The 17,863-nt window shown below is 37.2% G+C and overlaps 1 protein-coding gene across 3 annotated transcripts in view; it reads left to right on the forward strand.

The window, feature by feature from the left end:
- The first annotated feature begins 2,934 nt into the window (after positions 1-2,934).
- Positions 2,935-17,863, forward strand: part of SDK1 (sidekick cell adhesion molecule 1) — a 409,478-nt gene continuing 394,549 nt past the window's right edge. For 2 of the 3 annotated variants that reach the window (XM_062587900.1, XM_062587901.1), the window contains exon 1: positions 2,935-4,336. In XM_062587900.1, coding sequence (XP_062443884.1) covers positions 3,859-4,336 — 478 coding nt within the window. In that variant the 5' untranslated portion in view covers positions 2,935-3,858. The remainder of the gene's footprint in view (positions 4,337-17,863) is intronic. The other variant, XM_062587902.1, reaches the window with a different exon arrangement.

Genomic DNA, 17,863 nt, shown 5'->3' on the forward strand with positions numbered 1-17,863 from the left:
AGATAACAAGATTTTAGAGACATTATTCTGCTTTGAACACTATTAACTACAGTTATTGCAACCAAGGCAAACATAGAAAAAGCCACTATTGTTATCTTCTGTGATATGTTACAGGGACTTATCATGTCAATTAGGAGATAACCAACTAAAAACATTCCACTCAAAATAGTTGGAGTTACTGACTGTAAGAGACACCATATTTAAATATGTAAGACCATATGTAAATAAATTTAAAAGGTCACGACCTGAACGATGAAAATAGGCTAACCTTCTGTTCTTATGTTTGTTTCTATGTTGAACAGGCTGGAACTCTTATAAGCAAACAAGCCTTAATTACAAGTAGAAACATGCTTTCACTAATAAAAAAAAATCACAGAAACAAATCCCTCTTTTCTATAGCATCTTGTTTTTAAAACTTAACTGTTTGACTTCTTAAGCACTCTTTAGACATCAATAATACAACCACCTCAAACTGCCTTGCTTATAACTTTTAAGGAAGTGTTAAGTATTTTCTTGCAGCTCAAATTGACTTTGAAATCTTAAACTAAAATTTCCATCAGCTGGTGAATCAACACCCCCATGCTCCTGCACTAGCAGGAATTAAAAAAAGTTAAGTATACTTTCCATTTTCAGTTAAGGCAAATCAGAACTTGAAAACCCTACATAGAACTACTGAATAAATAAAAAAGGTAGTTTCTTCATACTGCAGTGAATTTACTACTGCTAAAGATGCAACTAGAGTTACACATACAGAGTTAGTTCCTTGAGGTCAGTTCTCAACACACCTGAAAACAAACTGGGTTTACTTTGTATTGTTCTTGACATGGATATAAGAAGGAAAAGTCATAACCACTGGGTCCTCCTGCACATAAGTAATTATTCAAGTAACCTGTACCCAGAAAAGGGAAGTGTGACATGAGACACTGCTGACACATTACTGATCACAAAGATGAGATAGCTGGTGAACTACAGCTAATACCTGCTAGTTACCAGGACTACAGAATAGCAACTTCTTGAGAACAGAAGAAACAAACTTTCAAACACAGGAAACGAGAAATAAAAGACAATAACTGAATAGCATAAGCTTTAATAACCTGTTAGATGCTAGGGGAAGCAGGCACCTGTGCAGGTGGGAATCTGGCAAACAAGGGGGCAGACACTGCCATGGGGCTAGTAAATAATATTTATTGAAAACTGGGGAGTGTTGAAGGCAGTAAGAGACTTTTGCTTTTTTATGCTACAAGATAATAAAGGCACATGAAGGAGCTGCCTTGAATAAAATGCCTCACTCAGAATCCTGAACTACCAGGTGTTAATAATATAAAAATAAATGACCTCATATTTGATGGGATAATTTGCTGTGGTTGCCTGCATGACTCTATCATAAAGACAGCGTGCCAACAAGGGGAAGGAAAAAAAAAAAAGAGCAGAAGCTGACTGCAAAGCTTTAAAGCTTCAACTCGAACGCTTGTTAGATTCACTGAATAAAACCAAAGCAAACTCAGAAACTTCGCTGTGTTGCCAACTCTCGCAGGCTAAGTTAAACGCAATACAAAGAGCAGGAAGGGGGTTAATTTGTACCTCCAGGCTCCCTGCTTTGTCACATCCCTGCTATTTTCCGTGTTCGCTGCAAAATGAATAGCTGCTGGGAATACACAAGCCGAGAGCAGCCGCACCCCAGCCTTCCTGGGCGTGCCTGGCGTGCCCCCTGGCAGCCGCCGCCGCGACGCTCCGCGGGCCTAGGGGGCGCAGCGAGCGCGGGGACGAGGCGCAGCGTCCCGCCAGGCGCGCACGCGCGCGGCCGTTAGCGAGCGCGGGAGCCAGGCGCAGCGTCCCCTCAGGGTTCCACGCGCCCAGCCGTTAGCAAGCGCGCGCGCGGAAGGGGGAGGGGCGGAGCAAAGGGCAACGTTCCCTCAGGCGAGCACGCGCGCAGCCGTTGGCGAGCGCGACTCCTCGGCTTCTGCCCCCTCTCCCCCCCACGCGCCTGCCGGCCAATCAGCGGGCTGGCCGGGGGCGGTGCTAGCGGAGGGGGAGGGGTGGGGCGTTAGGGCGCTGAGCGTGAGGGGCGGCTGCGGGCAGATGTCGCGCTCGTGGGTCGGGGTGTGTGCGCGTCGGGAGGAGCAGTGTGTGTGCATGTGTGTGCGTGTGTACACACGCGCGGGAGGGGCAGGCCCCTTCCTCCTCCGCCTCCAGCGTCTCTGGAGAGCAGGCGGGCAAACCTGTATTGAAATGAGTCCTCCCCCCTCCGCAAGTCCTGACAGTTCCACACACGTACCCCCCCGCGCCTTCCCACAGCGCCTGCCTTAGCTCTGCCGAGGGTGTTCCCCCTCACAGATGCAGCCCTGTTTAGGTGTAGGTCAGGGGAAGGTGGGGTGAGGGCGCCGTGTGTCTGGGCAGTGGGAGCTCTGCGGGCTGTGGAGAGATGCGGGTGTGTGTGCGTGGGAGAGATGTGAGGGGAGAACGAGGAGACGCGGCGGCTGGGGAGCGAAGCGTGTCTGCTCGGCTTGCGGGGGGGGAGAGGGGAGCGACGGCGCGGGGCGGAGATGGCGAGGTACACGCCAGGCTGGGAGGGTGGGCAAAGTGCGAGCGTCCTGCTAGGGGAGGGTTAAAACCGAGGTTGTGTTGAAGGAGGTGAGAAAAGTTCAGGCTGCCTTTCGGCGGCAGGGGGTAGAGCTGACGAGATTTTGTTTGATCAACTTCACGCTTAGGTTCTTTGTTTTTAACTTGTTTTTGTCCTGGATGTTCTTTTGTAACTACTCATATTCTTTGTAATACTGTAGAGAAGGAATCTCCTACGAAACTTTTCCCTCTACGGTAGGCGGGACTGAAACAATACCAGAGGCATTGTTTAAATGTTAAAGCCTTCAGTGCCTTTTTTTTTTTTTTTTTTAATTGTGTTTGCTTTTATTGCTGCTGCTGCTGTTGTGATGGAGCTTTCCCTCTTGTGTTTACAGCTTCTGTGGGGGAGAGACGCTCAAAGGAAGAACCAGGATCCCTGGGCTGCATAAACAAGGAAGGCAGGACTCCATCTAAGCAAAGCTGGAAGGCTTTCACCTTGTTGCTGTTTGTTTTAGGAGATTTTCCCTTCCCCCGCCCCGGACACTATCCAGCTGAGCGTTTGTTTCGTTGTTGCTTCCATAACCGGCCAGAAGAAAAACGCTTTACGTGGGAGAGGTGATTTTTGTCGTGGTCTCCCTGCAAGACACAGATCTGCACCTATCCTCGCGGAGGAGGGAAATAAGATCAACTGAGGTTTTCCCTACCTCCGGCTGAACGTGCGAGTCCAAGTGACACCCCCACTGGCCTGTGGCTGACTGACTGCACAGCCAGCTGGAATCACAGCCAGAGCTGCTAAATTTACCTGGTCGAGGACTCTTCAAACCCTTCTATTGACGGTAGAGATTTGTATCCAAAGGAAAATCGGATTAATATAACTATGCAGAGCTTTGCGGGAATATCTGGAGACTACTGTGTCTGCATGGCTAATTTTGAAATTGTCTGAAATAAATCCTTAGTGTAAGGAACAGTGAGATACTTTCTCCTCATTTTAGTTTCTTTCTGTTCTTTGTCGGTTTTTTTCCCTTGTAGAAGAATTTAACACTTCAATAGCAAGCATTTTTTTTTCCCACACCAGAGAATGGGATACATGCTGGAAAACTCGCCACGCTTCTTGAAAACCACAGAGGTAACAGTTTCCGTCATCCTTGTGGTATGAAAGGTACTCTTTGGATTGTGTGCTGGTGGCTAAGATGGATCAGTCTTCCTCTGTGCTAGAAGATGTGGATTTACTAAAATATTGACGCCGATAAACTTACTCCCTCTCTGCTGAAGGCATTGGATGTGATAGTGCAGAGAAACATGTGTTTCACATTTCTGACTGGTTGTTTTGGTGCAATCAATACCTCCACAAAATACATTGACTTAGGTAGTGATTATGATACAGTGAGGCACACGGAGTGCTGCTTTCAGCTTGCATGCGAAGTGAGCACAAATCAAAGACTCCTCGGTTCCTGTAAAGTGGAAGTGGGAGCTTCTGTTTCCCCAAAACTCCAGGGCAAGAGCAGCGGGCGATGTTCCCAAACCACCAAAGAGAACCCGGCCTCGGGGTGCGGAACGAGCAGTGACCAAAGCGCTGTCAGGAGCGGCAGGCAGTCGAATCGGATGGGGATCAGTGAGGCAATAATGGTTGGAAGAAAGGTGGATCGCGAAATTATTGCCCGAAGGAATAGCTGGGGAGACGGCATGATGATAAAGTTAAACTTCTGTTTCTTCTTCTGTCGGGGATGGTGGGCGTTTCTGTTGCTTCAGCTCCACATGTTGCAAGCACTGGCACAAGGTAGGGCTAGAGACATTTTTTGTTTATAGAAATGCTGTATCTGCCTTCTAAGAGAAAGGAAATCTCTGTCATGAAAGATACATCATTTTACTTTAGTCTGTCAGAAATAACGAACTGCAGAATTCGCACCGAACTGATTTTATGTAGAAATTGTTATTTCTTATACACAATTTTTCCTTTATGGAACAGGCGTTTGCAAACTGTACCTATACGTTGTTTCTTCCCCCCTCTTGTCCTCCTATCTTTCTCCTATCCCCCCATCTCCCACAGAAAATCAACAGCCTTATCGATACGATACCAAGCATGCCTTTTATTTATTTAAACATGTCCGTACATTTTTGTTCCTTTTTTTTTTTTTTTTTTTTTTTTCCTTTTAGGCAGCATAAGAGTTAACTGCTGGTTGTGTGTGCTTAAAAACACTGTGCACTGAGATAAGTTATTAGGAGAAAGCGACATAAATCCACCGACTAGAACTAAGTCAGGCATGTAAAAGGAATTCTTTAAACATATGAGGACCATTCTATGTGAACCTCGGTTCGAGCATTGTTCATTTCTCTTGGATTGCCAAGTAACATTTAACTGAGACAAAAACTGCGATTGATTCGTATCTGGGCATTTCCACATCAGAGATCCTTGCAGTCAAATGAGTCACTTGTAAACGAAGGGTCAGAGTCGTCCAATAGACTTTAAATATCAAGTGTCAGTCACTTTGCATCTAAATTCCCTTCTCAAAAAATTGCCAAATGTAGCTTAATTCTTAATAATTCTTTGACAGAGTAAACAATAAATGGCAGGCAGAAGCATTACAGTTGGCTGCACAAAATAACATGCTGAACAAATGCAGCTTTCACTTTCTTTGCTGGATTGAGTTTTATTGCTGTGTGTATTGTCTGACTGGAGTGGTATGTGTGGTTCAATGCTGAACTGTGTAGTGTGGGATGATAAGTTATTAGAAGCGGAAGTTAATGCTCTGTAAAGAGGAATGGTCTTTGTGTTTTAGCTCTCTGGGTTTGAATATTTCATAGGGAACAACACTGCATAAAAACTGGATGGTCTTGCATGTTGAGAAAGAGGGTTTGCAGAACCAAATCTACTGTAGTTTTCCTGCTCAGGGTTTACTATTGCGCCCTCTGAAAGTTTTGAGCTGCAGGATACAGAAGAGTTTTAATCCAGTGTTTAATAATGGACTCCACCCTCATAAACCTTTCTCAGTGCTGTGTTTATGCTGTCATTCCTATTCCAAACTACTTATTCTGAGGCCTGCATGCCCTTACAGGCTATTGTTACTCTGAAACAAAACATACCCCACAGAATTCTCCCTGAAAATTAAAATTAACATTTCTTTTTTTTTTTCTTTTAGTAGTTGTTGATAGATGCCAACATGATGCTTTATTTTGAAAAGCAAGTGCTTGACAATACTGTTTACATTAAAAATGTAAAAAAATTTAATTCAGGCCAGTTCCAGGTGCAAGTGATTCAGGAATCAATTTAATGTCTTGTAAAAATGTTTTCTGTGGTTTAGTAGTAAACTAGCCGTCGTATTGGATTAAAAAGTGGATTGAAAATTTTGTTAGCACATAGTATGGAAAATAGTTCAATATAGTAATTTCAGATTACTAAGCAGTCTCAGTATTATCAGTTTTAGATAATACATTTCTCTGGAAGTTATACACTGTTTACAAGCTATCCTAAAGAGAAGTCCTAACACCAAATTAGTTTTACCCATTAGTAATTAAGAAGGGATGGGAAGCAAAGAGAAAAAGGTACATTCTTTCTGAGAGAAATATTAGTGCAGATGTATGGAGCTTAGTAGCCATTAAACAAAGAAAAATAAACAATTAGATTATATAGGAACAAAATAGGTTTTTCTTTTTATATGATACAGAAAATGAAGAAATACTCATTTTACAATTCCTGTAACACACAAGCCAATATGGAGGTCATACAAACCAGTGTGCAGAGTGCTTCTATGGGGTTGTCCCAAAATTTATATTCATTTGTTAGTCACAGTTCTTTTTGTTCTTTGAATTCTCTAATATAGCCATCATTTTAATGCCAAAATTTACTTTAGATAGGAAACAACAATCTTTATAAAAAGTCCTGGTTTTATGAAAATGGAAATTCTGGTACAGCCACCAGAAGTTTTTAATGGAATGATACGGTCACAGGCATGAGAGTATTACATGACTCCAATCTTTTTACATGATAAAAAAGGAACATTCTAAATATGTGATCTATGATTGTTTTAAATGAGTCATAATACTATGCTATAACCAACTAACATTTATGTAATAACTATCTCAGCATTAAAGAAATAAAAATATTTCAGGCATACTGAAATGCAGAGTTCCATAGTTTATAGGAAACATTGGATAAGGTCATTGAGATTAAATATCTTGTACTGTAAAGTGAATGAAAGAAGATATTTTCAACAGCAACAGGTTGTTTGAGTTTTCTCTAGGCTTGAATATCTTCTGCACAAAAGCAGATCTAGAGGAGAAGTGTAAATAAAACAACTTGAAAATATACTTTGTACTTAGCTCTTCAGCTTCTCTATTTTCTCTTGTAGTTGCATTACATAATTAGGTATAATGGTTTATATGATGTTTTCCATTTCTAAGTGAATTTACTTATTATGAAACATACAGTGGTTTATTTTACTAGGTAGCAGAGTATTCCCTTCAAACTTTAGTATTGTTAGTGCAGACCTTCTCATTATGGAAGAGGTTTTCTGAGAGGAAGAAAGTGTCAGATGAGAAAGGCTGTGGCTTGTCCTTTGAACATAGTCTGGGATGGTACACTCACTTCTGTCCTGGCCACAGGTCTTCAGAGAAATCCATTCAGACTCTGCACATGTCTCACCCTGCTTTCCACATTCCCCATCTGTGAATGGGAAGCTTATCAGGAAAATTAACCTTTAAGATTCTGAAAACAGTTGTACATTTCTTTGCCTATTCAGTTCTTTATGTCTGCCAGCCTCTGCCATGATGCCATTTGGCATTTGTGTTAAATTTGAGTATTGAGTGCTAGCTAGCCTTAAGTCATTGTGTGTCATTAAATAGCGATGAGATGTTAATCACTATAATTACCAATATAAAATTTGCAAGGTGATGATAAAAGTGAATCATTTCAACAGAGTAACTAGCTACTGAACATTATCCTGCAGTGACCTCTAGCTCAGTGGTCTAACATGCCTATGCATAGTCCTGTTGAATACTGAGTTCACTGCAGGATTGGGTTATTAGTTATGTATAAGATTAACAAACACTGATGCCTATTAAGGTATAAAATGTTTACTAAAATACTTAAATATTTGTATGGAAACAAAAAAAAAAGTCTGCTTGTTTAAACAGATTGAAAGTTGCTAGAAGCTGCTCTACATGCATCTTAATGGCTTTAAGTAGCTTCCCAATGTCTTACTTTTGTTAAAGAATGAAAGAATGCTTAGAAAAAATGCTAATTCTTTTGGATTGATGACCGTAGCTCAGAATGATTTTAAAATAGATAAAACCAGTGCATAGCTTTAAGCTTTTTTAACAGGAGATGGTATCTTTAAATATTAAGAGAGAGAAACTTGTCTCATTTTTCTTAGTTTAACAGAAATGGAAGTGTAATCTTAACATGCCACTTGATCAAATCTATAATTCAGAATTGTACAAGAATCTGAATGTGTATTTAAGGTGGTATGGAGATCTATTATGCTTTGATAGAAACAGTGACATGGAAGATGCAAGAAAATGCTTCTGGGGCTCAGCTTTTTAATTCAAATATTTACTCTGCTCTAATTTGTACATATGCTAAGTGTAGGAAGCATTTTCGAGCAAATTTCAAACTGCACTTGACATGTAAAGATGATAAGCAACTTGCAAAGAGTTTTTAGTTGTTAGGGCAGAGAGAGCTAAATGTGAGGGTGCCACTTACTTGAGAACGAAAGGCATTATGAATTAGATGTTGAATGATGCATTTTTGTTTCTAAAAGATTCTGATATTCATTGGAAGCTCACTAATTCATAGTGGATTTACTTCTGGTGTTCCTTTTCTTTAGAGGAGCATTTAAAAAAGTGATAGTTTATGAAATCTTTATGATTATATTTATTAAAAAAGGTTTTAAAGGAGTAAATACAAGCTCCATCTATATAGAAATAGAGTGGGGAGAGTGGACTTTTTTATGTGTCCCTATCATGTGACTTCTAACTCTACTGTGGTAAATCTTTTTGATTATATGCTTATCTTTTGCTGAAAAATGACTAATTTTCAAGACTTCCTAAAGCAAGTTATAAGAGGTATGTGTACATATGTAATATCATTTTAAGTACAGTGTTTCAGACAGTTTCTTGAGAGCACATTGTAACAGTATTATTAGGGGGCAAGAGGACCATGGGCAATAGATGTCGTCTATTATAGATATATATCTATATATATAATATATATATAGAGAGAGATATATAATAGATGTCATGTCGTCTTCAGACATTACCTGAAGACACTCAAACCAGAAACTAACTAGGTAAGGAGAGGGAGGGTGTAGCAGTTCAGTCTCAGAGTTATGTTGTGGGACTTCTACATCACTTTATTAAAAAAAAAAGAAGAAAAGAAAAAGTGGAGAAGGGAATCTGTGTCCATTGCTTGTTGTCCTTGAAAGGTTGTTCTGAAAGGTTCTATTATCTCTCTGCATAGCCATGTACTTTGAATAACAAAGACACTGGCTCTTATTTTAAAGATTACCTGGCTAAGTAAAAAAAAAAAAGACCTAGAAATTTTAATAAACAATCTGAAGAAAATTATTAGGAATCTGTGAGTGAAATGCTTGAGTTTTTTATGTCTTGGAGTCTTATTTTAGTGTTCTTATCAGCACATAGGCACATGTCTATAGTGAACTATTGATTACTAAATTCATGAAAATAATTTATTTTAGCTTTGTGTAAAAGCTGAAGCATGACATTTTGAGTGGACTAGCTGTTTGGCCTTTTTGCTGTAATGACTCTGTGGGCAGACAGAAGACAATGAAATTCCACATGGAGCAAAATCCAATCCATACTGAGTTCATGGCAGAAATAGAGCTTTCTTCCTCCCCCTACATATGTGCATAAACATAATCTGTTTAAAATAGTTTTTAACAAACAAATTGATCATAAATTTGTTGATCCTTTCGTGATCTTTTTTAAAAGATACGTTTACTTGAAGTTATAACGAATTAGAATAACTTTCATAAAGTTAAAAAAATGTTTGAAGATGAGAAAATGCCAAAACTAAGATTGCTTATGCAACTTAATGTGAACTCCTCATGCATGTGCATTATGACGATTAAGTTTAAATAGATACATATTATTTTGCTGTCTACCTTAGAACGAAGACTAATAATGCTCATTGCTCACTTTTCAGTATTTTGCTTTCTTGTTCATGCTTGCTCTCATCTTTCATTTACTTCATCCTCTTAAATGCAACACAAGAGGACTTGTGCATGGGCTAAAGAAAGAACTGTTAGCAGCTATTGTGCAGCACTAGATTAAACTACTTACCATTATTACAGCTGGAAAGCACATCAGTGGTGAAACTTGGTTTCCATTCCTAACTATAGAGTACTTCCTAATGAATAAAGACTAGTCTCTTCCTTTGCCTCAGAGATATCTGTGCCACCCATAAAGCTCACGCAGAATAAAAATAAAATGCTTTGAAAGGTCTATTCCTGAAGAAGTTGGGGTTTCTGGGGTTATTTCTGCCTGTATTGATGTTGGTCTTGTTACAGACTAGTGCAGACAACTTCATAATTTTCATTTTGTAGGAAGAAGTACTTTTTTCTCTGCTGGTAAGTGACCCAGTTAAATTTGTTAAAATGGAGGCTTGTAGTTGTTGGCACCCTTTCAGTATATTGTTTCAATATTTTGTTTTCCCAGTGCATTGGTTATAGATAGGTGGTAAATAGATGTGATGACATTTTTTCATCCAAGTAAAATTTTCACATTCTGTTATGGGCATGATCTTTGAAATGTCATGTCCTCAGAACTTCCAGTAGATTCCATGGGAATTACTGCATGTAGCATTCGCAGGTCTGTATTCAAGCAGTTATATAGCTGAGAGAAGAAGAGCCTTTTATTTTAAAGTACACAAACTTTATATTATTTTTAAAAACATGCCTGATTTTGTAAGATCTACGTAATACACAAATGCTTGGCTTCTATACATGCATGCATACTCTATCTTGAATATTAGTGTTTTTGGTTTACTGAGAAGTAATTTTCTTTTGCCATTGCTCTAAAAATAACTAGCCTATTACTAGAAAGTATAGTAGTCTGCTGCTAGTTATATGTCTTATCTATGAAATCCCCCTGAAACATAATACAAACAGCTCATTCATTAATATTAAAAGTGCAGACCTAGAATAGGAGTTTATAAAGTTAATCGTAAGCTGGGTTAGCTCCCTGAAGTAGCTCAAACTGAGGTTGGATGATGAGCAGGAACAATGGAAAAGAGGTGATAGGGATGTGTGGCCAAGGGGTATGACCCCAGCAGCACTAAGATCAGTTTAAATTTGTTTAATTGAGATCTTTCAGACTTGGACAAAACACAAGAGAATATACACTTCTTTCTTGAGTTTGGCCTAACTGAAGAACTGGCCTAATGTCTCTCTTTAAGTTTGGAAACCAGTGTTCCTGGGTAGAAAATAGAAAGGTTAGTGCCTTAAAGGGCTGATTCAGGAGACATAACATTGAATTTCTTCTCTGGAATACCCTTTAAGGAAGTTTCTTCCTCTGTCAGAGGAAGATTAGGAAGCAAGTCTTCCTAACCTAAACTTCTAAGATAAGTGCTAAAGTTAGGCAATATGAATGTTACCCTTAATTCTCTTGTATCTCAGTTCTCAAGGTCTATAAGGGGAATAATGATTTTTGTCTCCATCTTTCTGTCTTGTCTACTTGTCTTGTGAATTCCACAGATACTACTTTTCAGTATTTGTATTATAATATGCAGATTCAGCAGGTAAAATAGTGATATGGGCAAAAACAACTAGTAAAAGTAAGACTTTGATGTCACATTATGCAAAATGTGGAAGTGAAATGTACAGTTTTATGGTATGTCACACCATTCAGACAATTGAAGTGCCATTCTTGGTAAATGATAAAACATTTGTGTTTTTTAAACAAATAACTTGAATCTTCAGTCTTGTTTTTCACATTTCCATGCTCTAACAGCAGGCAGCCTATAGAATCTGGTGGATAAAACAATGTCCCATAGGTTGATGGGACATATGGGACACTGCTTCCCATATGCCTTCCAAGCAATAAACCATACATTTTTAATAAACTCCTAGTTCTTCAAGTTATCAAAAATAATTTGTTATGTGTAGCCTTTTTGGACTAGAAAGTAGGGAATAATATTAAATAGCTCCAGGACAAATGGCCGAATTGGTTACATGCATTGATTCCAGGATGAAATTGAAGAGTTTTTAACTCATCATTACACAAATCAGAAGAGCTGGTAGGCAGTATTTCCATCCTAAGATTCATCTTCACCTAATTCTGTATACCTATTAGCTAAGGATGTTGAGGCTTTGATAATGAGTCTTTTTGGCATTGTGTACACAGGAAATCTGTTCAGTCGCCTTAGTACTTTTTAAGGGAGGGTACTAAGAAAATAATGGATCTACAGTGCAAATATTTCAAACATGTAGACATACAGAAAAAATACATTTCATTATACTTGTACTGTTTGCTCACCTAACATTTGTTTTGCTATATTTTCACTGTGCCAAAGTTATTGCTCTCTTCGTTGCAACCTGGGAGGTGCCACATGTTTCTCCTTTCTTACCTGTGAGAAAGTGCAAAGGAGATTGAGACTAAACACTTCGAAATAATTAAATGTTATCCAGTAACTAGAAAGAAAATACGTGATATTATACCATGCCTGCAGTTCAGAGATGAAGCTGACATCTTTGTCATAAATGGGACAAAATGGCAAATGATATTCTGCTATAGTCTAATTGAATTGGGTGGAATGAGGTGAGGGGGGAGTCTCTGGCAATTTTTTTAAAGGTCTGTTTTTGAGTCCTCCTGGACCTCTGTATGTAAAAGTACTACTAACTTTTCTTGTATAGAGCAAGCAGATTGTTTGGGGCTGTTTTATTCCCTTCAGTATCAAGATGTTGAATACACTCTGATTCTAACCTTTCATGCTAACATAACATTTGCAAGATAGTGCCCTTGTGCTTTCTTCTGTGTTCTCCCTTTTTGCTTAGGAGAAATTCTTTGTCCCTCAGCTAATACCTCCTTTAAATTCTTCAAGCACTCCTTTTCTATGATGCATAAACAAAACTTTACAGTATCTCAGTTGGTGATGCACTGAAAACACTGCTGTTCATGTTGATGAATACTGCCTCATTGCTCAGATACATGCCCATCTGTGTGTCTTCGACTATTGTCCTCAATTTCCTTTATCTTTTTGTCCCAGGTTGATATAACCCCTACCACAATGGGGTTCTGGTCTGTGATTAGGGCTCCTAGATGCTATTGTAATACAAATAATGTCTACTGCTAATAAAAGACTGAGGTGATAGTTTAAAACCCCTTATTCTACTTGCAAAATGTAGAGCAGATTCCTTAGTTATCCTCTAACTGGTCGCAGAATAGCTTTTCTAGGACACTCCTATTATCTGAAGCAAGGCTTTTATTGTGCTGGAAGACCTTATTCACAGCAGATAATCAGAAAGATTGTTTCATGATGGATTATCCCAGGCATTGTTTTTCAAAAACGTTAGATAAGACTAAGAGGCAAAAGATCAAGAGTAGTAACTCCTGTGTTTCATCTTCTGTCAAGCCATTTTTATGCTCCCAAAGAAGTTAGATTTGTTTTTGAGGAGGGAGTTACAGAAGTTACAGCCTTTTAAAAATCATTTTAATGTCTACCACCTCAGGCACCAGATTTTGAAATAAATGATATGAACATATTTCTCATTTTCCATTAGATTTTTTTTTAAAAATGTAAACATGGCTCAAGTGAGAAAAATATTTTGATTATTGTTAAACTTACTTCCTGAAGCAGTACATGCAACCATCATTTTATAAAATACAAATTTTAAAAGAAAATAGTATTCTTCCTACTTACCTTATATATTTTTATTATTTTTATTAAGTTCTGCACTTTATTCTCTCTTGTAATTAATGTGCAAGATGCTTATCTTTTAAGAACTGCTTCTGAGGAAATATGTGCTTTTTCTCTTGAAAAGAATACATGTATTTACACAAGAACTTCCTGAAGAGGTAGACTGAGAGAAAGTATGTCCTATTCACAGTGCCTGACTATGGGATGTTTCTGCTAGTGCTGGTTATCCATACAAGAAGGCTGAAATCACTCTTAAACATTTTTGTTCATTGAAATGGGAAAATAGATTAAATGAGTCTGCCTTTAATTCATAGTTCAACAAACAAAACAGGCTGATGATGCTATTGTTTAATGAAGCCATCAGCAGAAGTATGTTTTAAGTGCTGCAGGATAAGTCTCCCATCATTCCACCAATATAGAATAGCAATAAATACTAGTGATGCAGATTTCATATCTTTGCATTTTGAAAACATATTCTGATCTCATATATATAGTATTTAACATCTTTATTTCAAGTTCCACTGTACCATTGTTGATAACAACCTTCTCAGACTTAAGTCTTTTTTTCATTATACATGATTTATTATTAGCATTTAATTGGTCAAATATTTATGCATATTTTTCTGAATCTTCTGTTGAGAATTCTGAGTTAATGAGAGTAGAAGACTGTCAAACTCAAAAGTTTTAGTGCTGTTTGTTCAACATTACATTCACTATATAAATGTATCATATTAAAATAATATGCCGTGTTAATCCTGTTCAAGTTTCTCATTACTGTAATTTTTAGCTTTAATATACAGAACATAACTTTGTCTCTTGCTACTCCAAACCTGAACAGACATAGTTATGGCATACTGTTGTCAATAAAAGTCTGCAAGGTTAACTATCATGCCTGTTAAAATTTGAAGACCGCAAATCTTACTATTCTGCTACAGAAATCCAGGCAAGAACTAAAACTTAAAGTTTTGGCATTTTTAAGTTGTTGAGGTGCTATACTATAAAAAATTGGTGGAGCAGTCAGGGAGAAAATTTTAGATGATTCTGAAATTGTGCTGTCCTAATCTCATGGACAGAGATGGATACTTTACAACAATGCAGAATAGGGGCTCGATGCTTGCGAAATAGCTGTCACCAACAAAAGCAGTATCACTTGCAGCTTAAGTACTCTTTGACTGGGGAGAGAGAAAATGCCTTTTTGAATTCATTTTCTGCATTTGCCATAATTTTGAGTACACTTGTTTTAATATTTTCTTTCTGTAGTAAATTTCCGCTGTATGTTGGCAGTTGGTGAGGAAAGACTAAAGCACAAGTACACAGACAAGTGTCACTGTGAAAGTAAAAACAGTTGCAATAAAAAATATGGTAGCCAGATAAAGGTTTAAAATTTCCTCAAAATTGCCTTAAATGGCTGAATTCAAAAGGACTGAATGAAACAAGGAAAATCTTTGGTCTAAGTTCTACTCTCTTTGAGGTATAACTTAGTAGAGTTTTGTTTACATTGCCCTTTGAATTGTTAGTTTCACTGTGATAGTTATTAAATCAAGGATACCCTTTGGAAAGGAAGCAGAATTATTTTTCTGTACTTAAAAATGACAAAATACAGAAGCTTTCATCCACTGGCGAGTACAGTAATAAAGGGAAGTGATTTATCAGTATGAATTGGTGGCTGTTGAATTAGGAGATTTTATTTTTACTCTTCTGATTTTATTTTGTGGCTCAGTTACTTAAGTTTCAGTGTACTTTTCAGCTTGGAAAGAACCTGTCCACTAGGGTGTATTCTGCTCTCAGCTAAGGTTACAACCCTAAAGTTTTCAGTTGTCATCTACTAGTATAGTTGGACGATAACAAAAAAGCTTAGCTCCTCTTGATCACTCTCTGCTGAACTGGCAATCAAAAGAAAAAGGTAATTGTCAGTTTGTGCTTGTACAGTCTGGTCAAAAAGATTTACTAGGTTAGGGAATGAACAGTGATACATTTTATTATTTAATATTTGTCCTGAGGGTTTAACAGAATAGAGGTCAGAGTGTTCATATTGTATACAAAAAGAAAGCGTGCTGAATATTTTTGAATTTCCACACCTGTAAGTGAACTTGTTTTGAGTCTGTTTTCTTACAAGAACTTTTAGAGTTTTAAATATCTTGTTGTAGAGCTGTTGGTCTTTCTAAGTACTGATAAGGCAGCTTTTGTGCAATTATATTGGAATAAGTGTTAGCTGTCTTTTTTTTTTCCCTCCATAATTAATGGCATACTACTCATATTTACTTGAAAATCATTGCAGCATGAAGTGAATAGGTATTGGTGCTTTGGTAAATTATGACATACTGCACATTCGTTATAATCATTTTATCAGTGACTACTAGGGTTGGGCACATGTAGTGCATCTAGTTGTCAGTCACACTTGAATACTGAATTTGTAAATCTATGTGTGTACCAAAAGAGTTCTAGATGAACTGTTAACATGTGACAAAGATGGTGGATATTATATCATTTGAGAAAGAAAGAAAATGTTTTGTGTTTACTATTGTTTTATTGTAAATCAGAGGTAGTACTGTTTTATGTACCTAGGTGCTATGATTGAAAGAGCTCCCGAAACTAGTGCTGAAGTTGCCAGATATGGATTTCCAATAATTCAGTCAAATCATATATCCTATGTGAAAAGCAAATGTCAATTTCATATATATATTTACAGCTTTCAGTAACTTTTCCAGATGTCTAACATTCTCAGCAGCCCTGAGATTCTAGGAAAGTGACTATGTGTAGAATAAACTCTCTCAGTTTGTATGATGCTGCATCAAAGCAAATAAAATACATGACATATAGCTAAATGTGTGCTCATGTAGTAAGGCTAACAAATAGAATGCGCTGTACATAAAAAGAACTGTCTGTAGTAATTTATATTTTGGGGTTTTTAGAAGCTTTTAGTGTGTTCAAACCTTCCGAAGTTCTAATACTGATGCTAGTTGGAAGTACTTTTCATACTTTTGTATACAGAGTATTATTTTTATGTAGAGAGAAGTTTTAAATTCACGTATTAGTATTACATGTGTTAGTTTTGCATAATTATATGTTGCTAAATTGCATTTTAACATTTCTGCCCTGTTTTTAGTAATTCTTTTTCAACAGGTTATTATGATGTATATTAAAGAATGTTTTGTGTCATTTGGGATTGAGTTAAATAATTGTATTCTTTTAGTTTGCTTTTTTTTTAAATTATTATTATTGTTGTTATTATGTGGCAGTTCAGAAAGGTGGCCCTCAGGGTGCGGTGTAAGGTGGAAAGTATTGTCCTGGCATTAATTTCCACCCTTGGCATTAGTTTTCTCTCCCTTACCCAATTGTCTTCACTTGCTTCTCTCAGTTCTGCTGACAGAAGCAATACCATGATAAAGAAAGAAGTAAAATACATTGAACAAGGAGTTAAGATGCAGAAATAGCATGAATAGTACCGACTGTTAACAAAGGCCATCTAACAAGATGTCAGTTTTTAGAATGCTCATCTTGAAGGCCTCCTCCTTCCTTTTTGGGGGTTTATTTGTTCACATTTCACATTAACTTATCAAAAATGATTTTAAGATGCTTCTGATACCTAAGTTGAAACTTTTAACTTCATGCAGTATTTGAATTTTAAACAACTCATTCTACTGTGTACAGTCAATGCATATTTAATTATATAGTGCTTTCAAACTTTGTTCCCACAAAATTAATAGGCTAATCTTTATTTTTTGTTTACTACTAGTGAAAACTTGCAATACCTTTTAAGAATTTTAGCTTCACATTTAGATTGAAGCTGTTATTTCACATGTAATTTTCATTTAAACAACTTTTGTGGTTGTCTAAAACTGAGTGAAAACAATATTATTGTAATTACCTAAAAATGTGACCTTTATAAATATCAAGACGCTGTTCTTAAGTCAAGTGATATACAAAAGATTGGACTATTTTTGCTTCAATATAGACATTAATGTCAGTATGTTGCATTATGTATCATACTGTAATTTACTAGGGAATAAATCAAAATTATTTTTTTATGATTTAAATGTATATGTTGCTGGATTTCAGATTTCTAAGCATAATTTGAATTTATGACTGCATGTAACTGTGGTTTCGTTTTGTACCTCATTTATTGACAGAGTATCTGTATAAATTGTGTGATCTTAAATGCGGGTTCCAAATCTCATAAATCTGTATTGTCAAAGGTAATAATATTAGAGTCAAAACACTCATGATTATTACATTACTTAGTCATCCTTTTTCATATCAGTGTGTGTGCAGTAGCTCTGTCAGAAACAAAACATTTTGAGCTTTCAGAAGTACCATATTTGAAGATACAGCTAAAGGCAACAAGTTACAAGCTCTCTGAAATCTTGTTTCTGAATCTTTGGAAACATGATCTATCATCACTATTTGTCAATTATTAATTATCCTGTTAAATTT

The sequence above is a fragment of the Rhea pennata genome, chromosome 15, assembly GCF_028389875.1.
Source record: "Rhea pennata isolate bPtePen1 chromosome 15, bPtePen1.pri, whole genome shotgun sequence".
Classification (NCBI taxonomy): Eukaryota; Metazoa; Chordata; class Aves; order Rheiformes; family Rheidae; genus Rhea; species Rhea pennata.